We start from the raw sequence: 17,983 nt of genomic DNA, 5'->3' as shown, positions 1-17,983 counted from the left end.
GACAAAGAGGGGAAGATAGAGAGAAAGAGAAAGAATGAGATTTCCTTATGTATATTTGATGTACTGGTAGTTTGATTTTTGCGAGTCATTCCCTTCTGCAATTTATATAAATAATGTATACCTTATTCCATTGTTTCTATATCATCGTTCTTACAATTTATATTTTATAATATTAACAATATTCTAATTCTACTACATTACATTCTTCATAATAACAAGTTTGGCCTTTTAAAACGTAATTTTTTAATAATGTTTAGTTGCCTATAATTTAAATTACTAAAAAAAGAAAGTTACATTCTTTCTGTTTTAAATAAAGTTTCATGCAATTTTAATTAAAAATTGCTTATAAAGATAAATAATACCATAAAAAGTTAGAAAAAATGCAATAAATAATTGTTAATAAAATTTTGTTATAAAAAAACCAACTTTATACTAGTTAGAGTGATCAATAATTAATTCAATAATTGTCGCAAAAAATAATGCGATAGAAAATTATTTAGTATATTAATAAATTTTGATTTTCTGTATGTTTATTACACAATATTATCTCGATATAATCAAAGTTTCTTTTAATAATATTTTGTTTCTTTTTAAGTTGTAACAGGCCTCCGTGTTTATATTTAATGAGTAAGTTTTTATTTTTTCAGAAATATGTATGTGTTTAGCAAATATGTTAAAAAAATAACATTAGCAAACAACAGTAAAAATATTTTTTGTACGAAATTAGTTTTTAACTGATATGCCAAGAAACAGTTATATTTGTGATGAGATGATGAATTATATTATTCCCCCGTTTATTTTATAATATCTCTTTATAAAAATAGAAAGTTATTGAATCTTTATTAAAAAATTAAATAGTCTTGATGGTCTTGATGAATAATTACATACTGAATACTTAACCATATCAGTCAAACACTTAAATAATCAATATTGCTTATTGTACATTAGTATCTATATATAGAATATATAAAACACTACTATGGAGAGGTAAAAGCCATTAGTGGTGTAAGTCAAATTTTTTAAAATATTGACTCGCATAAATGCAATCTATACAATATATAAATTGCATCTATGTATACAGGAGTCAATATTTTTAAAAATTTGACTTACACCATTATATAGCTTTTACCTCTCCATATATAGAAGTTTGTTTTTTCAAAGCAGATATTACTGTCATTTGCTTATGAACAGAAATTCAAGATATCGACGAAGACAGAGTAGGTACAATATATTTCTACTAAATCGGCGCTGGATTTTATATTATGAAGAAATTTAATTGTTTGATTTGTTCGTGCAACCATCGATAATAGCATTGAATAATTCTGTCTTATCAATGTTTGGCAAGAAATCTTTTACAAGTATCCTTTACAGATTTCGCAGTTTATCTTCTAAAACTTTCTTGATCGTAAAAATTAATTATAGTACATCCTTAATAACATAAATATGTAAATAATAATATCTAAAATCTCAATAATTCAAATACGATGTATATATCGAAAGAAACTTAAATTAATGTATTCTTTGAAAATGTCGAATACATTTCGTGAAGTATTACAAAGTAACGCAAAAATGCGTTCTGTCATTTTCTTTAACACTAAAAAGGATTTCAAAATTTTTTTATTTTTCTGTAAAAAACATATTGTGCAGCAAAATTATATAATAAATACACACAAACATACATCTCAAAGATTATCGCTGTCTCAATTGCTTTGTTTATTTTTTACATTGTAAAAAAAGATTTGGAATTAAATTTGCAAGTATATACTCTTATATATACTGAGAATATACTATAAGTAGTATAAGTAAAACAATTTCTGTGTTTCGAAGCAAAATTTAAAACATAAATTTGGAACGTACGCAATTACGTGATCAAGACGTACATTACTAAATTATGATTTTTTTAAATACACAGAAAAAAGAATATTCTTGATTTGAAAATATCTTTAGTTTCAACGTGGAAATCTTTAAATGAGATTACATTGCATTAAACTTGCTTGAACAAAACTTGCTTAAATGAAATCATTATATAGTGCAACCAAGAAAAAAATGTTAAAATAAAAAATTGAAATTCTTATAAGATTTTAGTGATCTTGCTTATATACAAAACAATCTATATTTTCTTATAAGAATTTCAATTTTTTATTTCAACATTTTTTTCTTGGTTGCACTGTATAATGACTTCATTCAAGCAAGTTTTCTTCAAGCAAGTTTAACGCAATATAATCTCATTTCAAGATTTCCACGTTGAAACTAAAGATATTTTCAAATCAAGAACATTCTTTTTTTCTGTGCAGAACTTCGAAACATAATTTGCTAAGCTTATTCTAGCTACATATTTCATGCCAGATCGTATTATGCATCTCATTAATATCACTTCGTAATTCGAAAAGGCATAAATTTTTTATGCAAGAGTAATACTTCAATCTTCTATAGATCGCGCGTAATTCGCGTAAGGATCGCTTGTAAGCAGATTGTTCTTGATACAAATAAGTCAAATCTATCTTTACTCATATTTGTTAGATACCATTCTTTCGTACGTATTAATCTACTTTCATAACATGCATTGTACAAATATCGGCGGAGTAATCGCGAGGGAGAAAATTATCTAGCGTGACATTTTATTACGTTACAAAAATCTAATCCGCTCCCTAATTAACTATGAAAGAATCTTGAAAAAAAAAAATCATTCTTCTGCTCTCACACTTACAGTTCTACGGGTAGAAAGACTCTGCAACGAGTCTTTTAATCGGATTTACCACGGTCCATCTCTTTTGAGATTGCGTGACCATTAACACTAGTAGTGCCGTTAGCAGCACCATTGGCCTTCAATTCCCGTCGCACGTTCGATTTCATATAATTATTCGCGTAGAACGATCCGAACATGTAAATGAACAAGCCGGCGTTGATCGTGAGCAGGAACGACAGCGGCTTCGGGAAGTTGCAGCTGGTAAAGAGCATTTGAAAATTATGGGAAAATACTATGATGAACTGCACGATCTGCATGGTAGTCAGATGCTTCTTCCACCAGAGGTACTTCTGCATTTGCGGCCCGAACGCGGCCAGCATGTAATAGGTGTACATGAAGACGTGGACAAAGGAGTTTATGACGCCGAGAAGGGTCGGATGACCGCCAGCGAAGAACTTGACACCGATCCAGGCGCAGACCGGCATCAACGAGTGATGATAGAGATGCAGAAATGAGATCTGTCGATCTTTCTTTCGTAAAACAAAGAACACCGTGTCCAGCAGCTCGATCAGTTTGCACATGAAGTATAAGTACACGGCGTGGGCCATCTACAAAGAGATAATTATATAAAGATTGAGCGGATATACGCTAATGATAGATTGTAATTATCAAGTCAAGCGATAATTTTTCCCAGGAGAACGGAACGCCCCTTCACCTAAGGAGGACTTGGAATTTACATTGAATTCGAGCACTGGATTAAAGTTGCCGTAATAACGGGTGCAACAGGAGAAGCTTGTTAGAAAAATACCTACTCAATTTAAGTGCATTAAATGTCTTCAAAAGCCTTATTACCATAATTTTCCCGTACAGCACGGAACAAGTTGCAAATACATTGTGTAACATTAGATTTTTTGCCGTAAAATTATTGTAATATTGAAGTAGCCAATAAAACATCCGCTTTGAGAGAACTTGCGGTGTAATATTATCGCAATATATTAATGCAACGTCCTTATAAACGTGCAGCAATATAGGATGTATATTAGATGCTTACAAATAATTTTAATGATACAGATATGAAAAGCGTATGGAGAAGGAGATGTCCTTTGCCCCACAATTTGCAAGTAATTGCAATATTGCGGAATATAATTAAAATATTCCGTGCTATATGGATTGTTATAAGAGTTATTATGTTAATAACGGCGTTCAGACTTACCCTAATTGAACTCGGTTTATATGTGTAATCGGCTGGTTGACAAATAAAACTATATTCGTACAACCAGCCACCCATTAAACCTTCGTGAACCAGATAAAGACTTAACAGAACCTGAATGAAATTATAAATTATTAAAGTGTTTCTCAAGTCGTACGGCTTCTTGTCCTTCATGTATCTCGGTCCGGCGGAAATGCAGAAGTACAAATATGTCGCTATGATCGTCAGGACAGGACCGGGACTAGAGACCAAAAACCATTCTTGCGTTCTCGGATCTATAAGAATATAAGTGTTTTAACATATAATGTAATATAACGTTAACATGTAACATTATTTCTTTTTAAATATAATTCTGTTGTTATAAAATTACCATGTTTGTTGTCCATCAAATCTCTATACCACTCCACGATGTACGACATCTCGCAGTCTAACTTCGTAAATCTGCAAAAATACATTGTAAATTAGTTTAAAATATTAAAGTTTGATTTGTCTAACATAAATTTTATATTCTTTTCCTTGCAGAAATTCAAGAAGAAATTTATTCTCACCGCGTTTTAATAACAAATAACAATTAACAATAGAATACAAAAGTCTAATTTGATAAATTATAGTTTATATATATTTATGTATTAATAATAATAATAATAAAATATTTTATCTTCTTTAGGATATTCTTATCTTTTTTTATAAAAATTAATAATAAATATGTAATAGAAAGAGTACAGCTGTGTGAAACAACATGCGTTATCTTATACAAAGTATAAGATTTAATTATTTTATTTATTATAAGTTTATAAGTTTTATATGAATTAAAAGTTAATTATGTCCTAATTTTACCGCTATTAATTTTACCGCTTATGAGAAGAAAAGACTAGATTACTCTATGAACAGTTGCGACATTGGTATTGCAAGATAATGCAGTTATGCAGAAAACGCGCATTTAAAAAACAAATGACTATGAAAGTGTTCTGCTTGTCTCCTCGGCCGTCCTTGGTGGTCCTAATGACAATATAAATTACAAGGGACGGTAAGGGAATGGAAACTTGTTTGCGCCTTTTCCTAAATTGCAACGAGCGATTGCAACGGCCGTAAGATATATATATAGGTGCAATTTTAATTAGCATTCAACGAACACTGCGAAAGACACAATTAAATTTTGAATCCCTGAAATTTTATATAAGTGGACCAAAAGTCGATTCCTTCAACGCCAACTAAATACAACTATAGCGTAATTATATTTTTGTCTTTTTTTTTTAGAATCATTAATTACATTATTTCTTAGAAGAGACATTCGGAACCTCAGAAAAGCTCATTCAGAAACTCAGTTAAAATTAGCTGATATCATAGAAGTCTAAGTCTAATTCGTGTATTTTAGATGTGACACTATTTTTAAAGAAAATTACCGGGTAAGTTATGCAGCGTGTAATCGATATTACGAAAATTTCATCTGCGGCACGCATGAAATTAATAAACGAATATTTAGATTAGTGTGTGAAAATACAAGAATTAATCTTTTTAACGTAACTTCTTAATGTATATTTCTACCGGATACTTCTTTTTTAATATAATCTTCCTATTATAGCATCTGACTAATATTTTGCGTATTATTTAAAAAATGTAAAAGAAGACTGAACACGTTGAATAAAAAGTAGGAGCAAAAACGAAATATTCGTGGCACGATTGCATTTATGTGCGGTATTTTCAAGAATTCTGATCATCTATCAAGTTGAAAGATCTTTCAAGTCAAAGATCTCTCTAGCTACGGGTCAAGTGCGAATCAAGGTGAACGAGATTTCTGTGAAGTTGCAGCAAAGCAATGTCTTTCCCCGTTGCTGCTCCCCTTGCATAAACCAGATAGACGATCGGACTTCCCCAATGATCGGTCTCGTTCTACACGTCATGATTCGCTCAAAAGAGATTCATAGAAGCGATTTTCTCTCGTGATTATTTGCAATGATACGTTAAAAAGCTCTTTGTCATATTTAATTGATTCTAGAAAAAATTATTTAATTGTTTTAATATCAAGAGACGCGATAGCCAAGTATATTTTTTTCTTATTTTACTGAACTACTACGTAAGTACGTAGTTTTATGAGAGGTCCTAGATTAAAAGAGACTAACAACGGGCCGTAATTTTGTGATCACAAAGTGCAATCTTACGTAAGTATCGATATATTTTTTAAAAATGTATCCAATTATCATTTTTCTAAGCAGCAAAACATTGATAATTTACTTCAATACAAGTAATACGATAATGACACTTGTGCAGCGAGCGTGTCGCAAGAACCGAAGAACCGACTAGTCATACTGTTGTCTTATGAAATCATTATTAGCAGTAAATCGTCGTTTAACAACGGGTTTTAAAAAGAAACGATCAAGATCTTTGGAGGACAACGATATGACTGCGGCCAAATTTCTGTGGTTAACCGCGGTTCGCGGGGGAAAAAAAAAACAATTTCTCTTTGCGGAATACCATCTCATATGTTGCCGCTTACGTCGTTAATGCTACCTACGAAACATTTTCGACTTAATTTAGCTTAATTTTCATTTAATATTAAATAAGGATTGATATTAAATGTATCCGGATACGAAAAAGGAATTAAATTAGGTGAAATTTTGTTAAAAGTTGCGGCAAATAATGCATTTACGAGACACTTTATTCTTGATATAGAATTATAAGGATAGGGCGTCCTTGAATGAAGAACCTTGACGAAAAAATTGAGCATAAACCGGTTGCGATGTTTCGCGGGGCTTCCCACAAATAAAGATCTAAGACAAGATGTGAAAATAAAAAGAAATCGTAATAATGATGTGACCAAAGGTTATGAATGACTTGCTCCCGTTGGAAAACTACATATTTCTTCTTATTATGTGTATAAAATCATAAAATATAATAAGATTTTAATTATTTTAATTGTACGGTATAACGGTTATTGTATGATAATTATTTCTTTGTATTATATCTTATTCATATATAAATGTTACAATAAAATGACCTCAAAATTGTTTGTAAATTCGCGCGCGCCTACACGCGAGATTAATTGATTTGATCAATAAGAAACGCTAATCTTAATAATACATCAAATTTCGCATATTTTCGAATAAAGAGACACTTCACGGCTTCGGTAAAGATAAATGTACTTGCTTATGTCCAATTTTATAAGGTCGCCCTTTTAAGACTAACAAAATAAGAAAGATTGAAGTAAATTTCGTGAGTGTTCCACCTTGAGACCAGTTGTTGAACGAGACGGTGACCGCCAAAAGTTTATGCATCCAGCCGAGAAATGCGTTTGATCATACATAAACATTACACATTTGGACCGAAAATATAATTATTTTAATATACATTCAATATCGCTAATATAATTGTAGTAAATTGCATTAATTCTTTTTTAGTATATTGTGGATAATTGTGGTGTTTTAACATTAAAAAATCGTAGTAATTTCAAGGAAGACAGTACAGTAACATTTGAACGGTATCGATTCTTTTTTTTCTGTAATTAAAAAATTTATAATTAAGAGGTAATGCTTTTCTATTTATTCTCTGACCGCACATTATTCTATAAACATCTTCATAAACAATTATGCAAATAATTTACAATCAAAGTATAAATAGTGTTTAGAAATTATAAACGGCATCCGCGTTTCCTAGGACTTTTGAAATAAAAATATTCTTCTCCTGTATTTAATCCATGGTCACGTATATATGTATGCATGTAAATATGCGGATGTAAATACAAGGATCTATCTGTTCTGCGTAATTCAAAGCTGCAATATTCCAAACCCTTTCTTAAACATTTACAAACCACTTATCTGCTTGGTTTTGTCAAAATAGCAGCTTATTAAGTCCAACACTGTAGTTGAGAAGTACTCAACGACCGATCACGAAAAGGCTACTTCGTTGAAAATATGAAAGTAGGCGAAATATTGCATCCTAAGATAATAGGTAGAGTCTACACGTAAGAAATCGTTTTTTTTTTGTATAATAAATATACGGTAAACCTAAAAATATACGGTTTTAATAATTATAAATAAAGTGCCTCATATCAATAATAAATACGTCTTCTATGATATTGAATATGTATATATTGTAAAGTTCAGAAATAATACAATCGTGTGTTTCTTACTAATAGAAATTAAATCTTTTCTTTATATTCAAATACAATATGTAACGATCATGTGACTAACTAATTCCCGAAACTATCTGATTCCCACCCGCAGCAATTTGAATTGCATTTATTGATAAATCATATACCTCATTTAATATTAATATATTCACAGTCGCAATAATGATGTCAGAATCGGAAAATACTACGCGTACGTAAAGTGTGAAAAAGTGCTTGTAGTAAAATATGATGAATAAACATAGGATAATAGATTATAACTGAACATACAAAAGAAAGATTCCTTATGCGTAGATTCTAGCTATTACATTAGAATGCAATATTTCGCCTGCTCTCTTTCACATTTCCAACGAAATGACCTTTTCGTGATCGGTCGCTGAGTATTTCTAAAATACAGTGTTAAACTGGATACTTTATTATTATATTGTTAACTCACGAATGATTACGTCCTCAAAGCCGGAAGCCATTCTTTACGGAATAACACCTACAAGAACCGTCTATCGGAGATACAAGATTTATCGATTACGTTTTTTATATTCATCGACTATAAGATTATTGGTTCATATTTAATCTTAAATTGCTTAGATTATTTAAATTTCTTCAATAGAGCGAGCTGTTGAATAAAAAGATGATAATGTTAATTAGTGTCAGCCACGATTGACGCACAAAACACAGAGTCCTTCTAATCACAAAAAATGCACGTACGTAATAATAACAATTGTTATTGTTTACACTATATTTTACACGTGCATCGATACAATGATACGTAAAATATTAGCTAATTCATATCAAATACTAAATTGTTTAAAATTTTAAACTTTAAGGCTCCTGGGTAGTCACCGCGGCCATATTAAATTTTTACTATCGAGGCGAGAAAAACACCCAATTTTGTTGTGCATGCCATTTTCAAATAAAAAGACATTACAATAAAACATCACTATAGATCGTTTCAGAACACTTCCGAAATTGGCCGAAAACTACCCTTTTTCCTCGACAATAAACAAACAGCCATAAAACGAAGCCTAAACATACGGGAAAAACAGCCGTTTATAACGACTATCGAAAGGAGGTAAAAACGTTCCTTCTGCATGCAAATCTTACTTTTCGGCCAATTTTACGACTTTCACGAATACGTTAAACGTTAGAGCACAAGCACAGAGCGAATAATAAAGAAATAACACGCACAACAAAATAGGTTGTCAACATGTCACAAAGGACAGAATTCTCCATTGGAGAGAGTTCTGATTTCTGCCGCGACGGTACGTCGCCACCGTCAACGTAGAGTTCTCGGCTCAGGGACCAGGAGCCTTAATAGAGTGAGTTGTTCAATGAAAAGACGATAGATAATATTAATTATCGTGCCAGCTACGATTGACGTAGAAAAAAAATACAGATTCCATTTAATCACAAAAAATACACGTGTAATAACAACGGTTTTTATTGCTTACACTGTATTTTACACCTACATCAATATAATGATATAATACGTAAGACTATTTTTATTGTATATACAGTGTCTCTTTACGTACATATTTCTTAGTCTTGGATTATATATAATAATATTTTACCACAAAACGAGCGTATCATTTTGATTTTTTTTCTTTATATTTGATTATTTTCTTTATATACTTTGTTTTTTGGATAATTCTTGATATTTTATACTCATTCATTGTGATAAGCAGGAAATTTACCTTAAATGGAAAATATATGTTTCCTCTCAAATTTTCTTTTTCAATCCTTTTTCAATACAAATTATATATATTATCACGATTTCCACGACAAAGTGAGTGGAATATAAAAAAATGTAGAATAAATATCATAGAAAATGTATAATTAATTCATTTAGTTTATAATATAATTACACCCACAGTTCAAAATATTTGAAACTTTTTATCAAAAATTAGATTAAATAGATACTTAAGAAGTATCTTGTTAAAGGCAGTTTTCGATTCAATATGTAAATTTTATGAGCTTATATAAACAGATAATGGCTAATTTAATAAACGTTATTAACTACGATAGCTCTAAATGTAATCTATTAATTTCAAACAATTAATGTTCTATTAATAACTGTTTGAAATGCGCTCTACACTAAAAAAAGTGTAAAAATACGTATACGTTGCGGTATTTCCGCGCTCTATTCGTATTTGCATTCTGCACGTGCCACGATATGCGTAGCAAAATGTTTATTCGGTTCTTACGGAACGAATTATGTGGTACGTGCGATGCTTCAAGTAAAGAACAAATAAAAAACACTTTAACGAATATATGTACATAAAAGTGCGTATTATTCTCGGTGTAGCTGGGATATTGTTGCTCCCGTGCGCAAACTGCATCACCGATTAAATCGATCGGACAAAATTGATTGGGTTCTTTCTCCGTTTTCTGTCGTAAGTTCAAAGATTAGGTATCGATGTCACAAACCGTTAATTGGTCCACGTAAATTACTATCAATATCCAACGTTCGGGGGTAATTAGCGAATAAAACGTAAGTATATAGAAACATTTAATCAGCGAAACACTCGGAGAATCTTAAAAAAAAAAAAAAAAAAAAAAAAAAATACTGTGTCCAAAATGTTTAATTAACTATTAACTATTAACAGAAAATAAGTAATTATCAGATTCTCTTTCTCTCTCTCTCTCTCTCTCTCTCTCTCTCTCTCTCCAAACAAAATTTTTATAACGAAAGCTTCGAATGTTCGGTAGCACAAGTTATTTACGGATATGTCTGGTGTTCTTTTCTACGCTTTCTTAAAACTCTTCTTTGTAGTATATTGTTCTCTATTTTTATCTTGTTAATACTTGTTAATACTTCAGTATTAACGTATGGACCTTCGGCCACGTTTCCTTATTTACGCTTCATACGTACGTATGTGTAACTAATTTTGCGGTCGATAGGTATCTAAATAAAATAATGGCACGTCATTATCAGTTGCGTTAAAGTCAGTGACTTTCTCGGCCGCGTCCTTAAAAAGTTCCGGCCCATTCACGCGTCCTTCGGCGTCGAGACTTGCGAGGAAATTGTCTGATTTCGCGATCGGTCGATGCTTTATATACATATATATTCTTAATGTCTTGTCACGGAAACATTAATATGTATGTTGCTCTTCTGGAACACACGGACATATCCTGCAGTTGTTAATTCTTAAATAGCAGAGGGCATAAGGGGGTCATTGAATACACGAATCGCATTTCATTGTACATAATAATTGTGAAATGTCCGTAAAACCGGTATACATACCATCGCCATATTTGTGAGTTTATATAGAAAACTACAGCGATTAGATGTGCGTTTTAAATTTAATATTGTATTCATAAAATTAAAATATTTTTTTCCGAATAAATAAAGCTTTCCAAATCAAAATAAAAAATCATTTATCAATTGTATGTATGTTCTCATTTCTACGCTTAATTTGAGTGAAATTAATTCTAATGCATAATAATGCATAATAATGTGGATATCATGAAAATATCATAAAAAACGGGATATTAAAAATTAATATACTTTAATAATTACTGGAATTAATTAAACAGTAATTAGTCAAACAACGAATTTCAAATGTATGAACTACAAATTTAATATACGTATTAATGAAATTCAATGGGTTGCAAAAGACTTGGAAACCGTTCACTTATAATTTCATTGAGGCATGCAAGTGAACGTGGAAGTGATTGATAGTCTTTTCTACATTGCCATATGCATTTACAACTATGAAGAGATTTTAATATAACGATGTTTTCCTTTGTTTCTCGGCTTACCGCGTAAGTAAATCCACTTTATTTATGTAAAACTAGTATTAGTAGCTGATCAAATCGGGATAAGTCCAAAATAGAAAGAAACACTGTACTTATGTGATTCAGTTGAGCAGACTATTTAGCGTGACAAACAGACAGATAAGTAGATAGATAAGTAGACACGTATCCAATTATGTATTTATCACAATTTCTTCATATATACTGCGTACAAAAGAATAATTTTAATATCTCGAGATAGCGAACAATGATACTATAATAGTCAAATTTTAATTATATTATAATAACAATATAATTAAATAATTATTAAATAACGATATAATTAAACGTTGGATTTTTTACATTAGTTCTTTAGCGTATAATTAACGTTATAATAAAAAATTAAAATAAATAAAATAAAAAATTAAAGTGAAAAAATATCAACGTTTTCGAAATTGTATTTGAAAACAAAAGTCACATGTTTTATATAATGTTTACGTTCAGGAAAACACTAGTATAATAAGCACTTAACCAACAATTTGCGTTGATCGGATTATACTTTTAGATCTAAAGGAATCATTCTACCACAACTCAGACGTAAATAAATTCATACGTAATTCTCTACCTATGTAGGAGAAAATTCCTACCTTTGTAGAAAAAAATTACAAGATTTTTCTAAAATCTTATTATTCTTTTAAGTTATAATGTAAAATAAAGTCGGCCGTTTTTTATATATAACAAAATATAATATATGGACAATCGGATAATGTTATGAAAATATGAGTTTCGCTTTAACAAAAATAATTTTGGAATAATTAAATTTAAAACATAGAACATTGTCTTATCCGTGCATGCTTATTCTTTTAAATTTTGTTATCTTTTTATGTAATACTGTTTGATAACAGAGGAAAGACAAATTGGATCAACTATGGATGTTCTTCAACTGTCATCTGAATAAAATTTCCGCGAAATATAATTTATTGATGCTGGATTATAATATTAATACTCACATAAAAATACAAAATAAAATCAGTCACTAAATCTTGACCAGAATCTTCTTGTCACCAGTCAAAGCTAGGATGGCCGGCTAGGATAGCTATTCTCGATCGTGATTTCGCAATTCCAAAAGGTCCCTTGGTCCACCGATTTGCGCAGTTTCAATAATCCTTGATCCACCAGATTTGCGCAGTTTCAATAATCCGGCAGTCTTCGTCAATACTGGCAAGATCGTCGTTGTCACTGGTAAGATGCTCGCTACGATCAGACTCTTTATTATCGGTGCCTACCGTCTATCAGATTTTTCTCACAATCGTCGTTGGACACACGACTGTTTACCGGATCGGACTGACGAGCGGTATTATGTGTAACTGATTCAAGACACGAGGAAAATCGGAAAAAATAGGAAGGGGTAAAAAAGGAAAACCGACGGCGATAGATGAATAGAGATTAGTCTCCGATGCAAGTTAACGAGAGACTGTTTGAACACCGTGCGTGGAGTGGCGGTTCGTATCTACAGTACGACGGATGCACGACGCTGCACCGCGGGTTCTTTCCCCCTTTCGCAAACGACGTGGACGTCCTCCGGAGCAGTAGCAGCAGCAACAGCAGTAGCGCAATGTATCGACGAGCGAAGTGTTTTTATCAGACCGCTGTCCTTCCTTTCGTCGTGTTGTTATTAAGTATTTGGAGGTCTACCACCAACGCGAGATTTATGTATAATTTATGTATAAGTAATCAGTAATTCACTTGTAACTGCGTCTCACAAATAATTCGAAAGGGTTTCGAAAAAGAAATTATATATAATAGATAATTAAATTATATCAGCACATTAATAAAAACTTTAAAAATAACATTGTTTAGCACTCCGTAATCTGAAGAAGCGTACCATTAATTTAGATATAAAGCGTTGTATTAGATACAAAAAACAAAAACGACACATTTTAGAAAATAAAAAATTGAAGTTATGTATAAAAGTTTTTGAGTTATTCTAACCTTGAAAAAAATCTCATTTGTCTTATTTCGCGCGTGCGTATATATATTTACAATAGTCATATTACAACACGAACTTTGTATTGGGAATTATGGGCTAGCCATGAAAGCAAGCATCTTTTACTATCGTTGTGTAACTTAATTGCGTCAGAAGAAGCATAAAAATATGAAAAAGGAATGTAATACATAAAATAATCTGGCGCGAACACTTTGGACATCAAACAAAACGTATTACTGAATCAATACTCAGTAAGTCACATGGGAATCCATGTTTTAATCGCTATCTTAGAAAAGGAACAAAGTGGTACATGTCGATTTACATAATTACGATCTTTGTTCATCGTGTCACTCGACTCAATGTGACTCGAGAATTCTTGTAATTCTGACCGAAGATTATGGGAATATTTGTATTGTCGTTGTGAAACTTGGCGTAACAGAGACCGATTGCGCTTGCACACACACATATCTCTCTCTCTCTTTCTCTCTCTCTCTCTCTCTCTCTCTCTCTCTCTCTCTAATATATATATAATGTATATTCACGCGTAGTAGTAATTAGTACATTGGCAAATTTCTTACGGCTTTATTGGTTGATTAGTTAACTATCGCTCGAGATTTCTCGCGAAATCCATACCTACTTGTTTGGTTACTTTCGAAATTTATTTTTCTAAATTGCAATACGCCACTCCCTGCAAGCCTATTTTTTGTTATCTTGCGTTATAGCTTCGCTATTGAAACCCATTATCTTACAACGCAAATATGTGACTAATGCAAGTGATGGAAAATTTGTGGCGACGATTGAAAGAAGAAAATGCACAGTAATCGCGACACTGTTTGCAAGAGAAGATTTACATTATGATTTGTGGATTATTAGCAATCAGTCAATAACTGTTAGACAATCAATTGTGTGTAATAATCGAAAGAAACCTTACATATAAGTAATATGTTTCGGATAACGTAGCGTTAAGATTAGACATTCGAATAATATGTATTTCCTCCCGTGTACTTGTCATAAATTTAAGCTATATATAATATATAGTTATATAAAACTTAGCAAAAAAAATCATATTTGATACTTTGATCTATCAATTTTATATACGATTGAAATTAATAAAGCATGCGATAAATGATGAACACAGTTATTAGATAGTAATATTTCATATATATTTCCATATATCACTATTGTATCTTGTTTATATTATTTACAGTAACGCTTCATTTAATAAGCCAGAGCAAGATGACATTTCATACATATGCCTGCATCTTGTCTGTAATGTATTACTATCTACAATAATCTGTAATCATGTCCGCGTTTTAATGAGAAGACAGCTTACGTCAGAGCAACTGCAAATAACGTTATTCTCCTCCAGCTGTATGAAAAATTTGCTACCGTATCTAATTTGGTTTTAAAATTGCAAGATTCCTCTAATAAAACATTAGATCTATAGTTAAACGGAAAAGAAGACGTTGCGAGAGACACTTTCCATCGAATTTTATGCGCGTATATCGAGGTCGATCATAAACGCGAGTTGAAAGAACTCGCGGAGAAGGTGCTCATGATAACGAAGGTAATGCAGCTTTTTTGCAGCTCCCTTTAACCTTGCCTGAGGCCTTACCGATCTTTTGTCGCAAGGCAATTTTCTGACACATTATAAATCTCTTTTTGCTGTTGAACGTATCTATAATTTCTACCAATATAATATTTACAAAATTTGTTTCTTTAATTATTTCTAACAATTTTTATCAAGTCATTTATCATTTATATCACTCTTTAAGAAGCTATATAAAGTTGTAATTATTGTACCTAATTGTTACTTTTTCTCGCGATATTAATTAGTTCTTTTGTTGTGCGCTATGCTTGATAATTGTTTAGTATGCAAATATCTTTGTAAACTCTAAATGTAAATTATAATGAATTTAATACTCTCTCTCTCTCTCTCTCTCTCTCTCTCTCTCTCTCTCTCTTCCTCTGTTTCTCTGGAATTCTGGATAATACTACTTTTCATTATAACTGGGTAATACTACTTAATTTATTATAAATTGATATTTAATAGCACAATCGTTCGTGACATAAGTATAATTTCCGTTGATAAGCAAACCATTGTTATAATATGTAAATACGTGTTAATTATTGCACAGATTCTCATATGTATATATTCTTTTGTTATTTTTTCCCAGTTATAATCGCACGCTTCTCTCTCATAATGTGCACCTATTAAATTATATTGCTTATAATTAACAGATAAGAAAGAAATTGAATGCAGATAGAAGATATTTAACAAGCGCAATTTAGAAGGTCGGACTTATCGATTTTATAAATATTCAATCTATAATGACGTCAAATGTCAAGAATTATGATAATTTATATAATAATATATCTCGTAGTATGGAGTAATTACGTGCACGTTTTTCGGATTTTGTAGTTTTACACAATGCTTGTACATATGTATTTACGTGAAGCATCGTTCCATGGAATGTTTATCGTGAGCATAACAAGAGGATTACATACTTTCGCAATAATATATAATGTTAATTGCATCTTGCCGACGAGATGGCTTTCGTTGAATAGAAGTCAGGTTGTTTTCTCTATCACGATCGTATATTTCTTCTCATATAGTGCTCTTTGTCTAGCAACGGCATTAGAGTTTTAAAACAGATGCATAAATATTTTTCTCCATATTTTTCTGGTATTTGCATAAATAATGTTATTATTGTTCCTACAATATTCAATATTCCTTTCTATTTTCGGTCCTCTTGACATTTTATATGTCCTCTTGACATTTAATATTTCAAAACAAAATAAAGCAACAAGTTTTTCGTCAACAATCTTTTAGTTTCTCCCTTTGACATTTAACATTCTAAAACAAAGTGACACAACAATTTTTTCTTTGTCTAAAAAAAAGCATGCGTTATATTGCTATAATTATATATATATATGTTTTGTATATATTCTACTATTTTCAACGCGATAATCTTTGACTTTGAGATTCTTTGATTATGCTAATTAAGGTTTTATTTTTTATGCACATTTAATACACATTTATGATAATAATGCAAATCACAATCCAAGTCCTCGTCACGATGCTGTGACACTATTTATCCAATATTATGACAAATAAGATAAAAATGCTTATAATCAAGTCTACTGCTTAGTTTATTTTAAGAAATTGTATCTAATCATTATTATATAAAAACAATTAGTTATTTTTCGGCTCGCTTGAAAATCTTTTTGATTATCATTTCTGCAGGTATATATGCATGGCCTTTGAAGTCTTCCTAAAATTTGCAAATACATTTTGTTGCTTTAATGTATCTCTTCTTTTCTTTGTCTTCAGTTTTGCTGAGAAGTGCTCTTTTATATCGCTTCGTTTTCGATTCTTTAGCGTTTCGCAAAATACCATGTTACATCAAATTAAAATTGGCAACGAGACTTGATGTGTTCTTTATATGAAGTTAAATGCCTTTCTAAATTAAAAGTTTTAATATCCAAATAATAAACACGTGTCATTAGTAATTTTGAACTCTTAAAATATAAATGTTCTGGGTTAGATACGTAACTACCGATCATATGTTAATAAATAAAAAAATAAACATTATTTCTCATTAAGTTTTAATTTAATTTAGATTTAATTTACGTAATATATATATTCTATTATTAGTATTATATATTCTACTATTTAAATTAAAATTATTACAATTTAATTATTTTATTACATTTTTAATTTAAACTTTTTTATATAATTTAATTCAATTAGAATTTATACACTGAGAAGAAAATGTTTTGTATTTCTGTATGTTCTGTAAATATTAGTTTGCAAACAACTGCTTCTATTTACTAAAATAAAGAAAAGTTTCCTTTTTATTAGTATTAGTACATTTGCATTCACTGAGAAAAAAATATATTAATAAAAAGAAAAATTTTCTCTACTTTAATAAATGGTGTCACGGTTGTATGCAAATTAATATTTACTAAAATGCAGAACATTTTTTTCTCAGTGTATGTATAAATAAAATGAAATTTATTATCGCATAAATCTTAACATACAAAAAATACATTTTTTCTAATTTATATTGCAATCTTTGAAAACAATTGAATTAAAGATATATACCTTTAATATTAAATTAAAGATATAAATTAAATGAAAGACATATACCAAATTTAATATTTCATAACTAATGATGTCTTCACTGTATAATATATATATTTTTTATTTCTTAAAATTATACTAATAAAAAATATCATTTA

The 17,983-nt window shown here is 30.5% G+C and overlaps 1 protein-coding gene across 1 annotated transcript; it reads right to left on the bottom strand.

Annotated features, from left to right (window-relative positions):
- Nucleotides 1-35: 35 nt before the first annotated feature.
- LOC139811258 (very long chain fatty acid elongase 7) lies at nt 36-13,562 on the bottom strand. The gene is made up of 4 exons (XM_071775425.1): nt 12,762-13,562; nt 4,267-4,337; nt 3,900-4,171; nt 36-3,294 (listed from the first exon to the last, which is right to left on the bottom strand). The coding sequence occupies exons 2-4, from the start codon at nt 4,313-4,315 to the stop codon at nt 2,743-2,745; spliced, it is 873 nt and encodes a 290-aa protein (XP_071631526.1). The 5' UTR covers nt 4,316-4,337; nt 12,762-13,562; the 3' UTR covers nt 36-2,742.
- Nucleotides 13,563-17,983: the final 4,421 nt, after the last annotated feature.

This window comes from Temnothorax longispinosus, chromosome 4 (assembly GCF_030848805.1).
Source record: "Temnothorax longispinosus isolate EJ_2023e chromosome 4, Tlon_JGU_v1, whole genome shotgun sequence".
Classification (NCBI taxonomy): Eukaryota; Metazoa; Arthropoda; class Insecta; order Hymenoptera; family Formicidae; genus Temnothorax; species Temnothorax longispinosus.
The sequence above is the reverse complement of the archived record's forward strand: the minus strand, read 5'-3'. Positions and strand labels throughout refer to the sequence as shown.

Coding starts and splice junctions, on each gene's coding strand:
- LOC139811258 (XM_071775425.1), bottom strand. CDS start 4,315: ATGTCGTACATCGTGGAGTGGTATAGAGATTTGATGGACAACAAACAT. Junction 4,172..4,266: donor TTTGATGGACAACAAACATG/GTAATTTTATAA, acceptor ATATTCTTATAG/ATCCGAGAACGCAAGAATGG. Junction 3,295..3,899: donor ATAAACCGAGTTCAATTAGG/GTAAGTCTGAAC, acceptor ATCTCTTTGTAG/ATGGCCCACGCCGTGTACTT.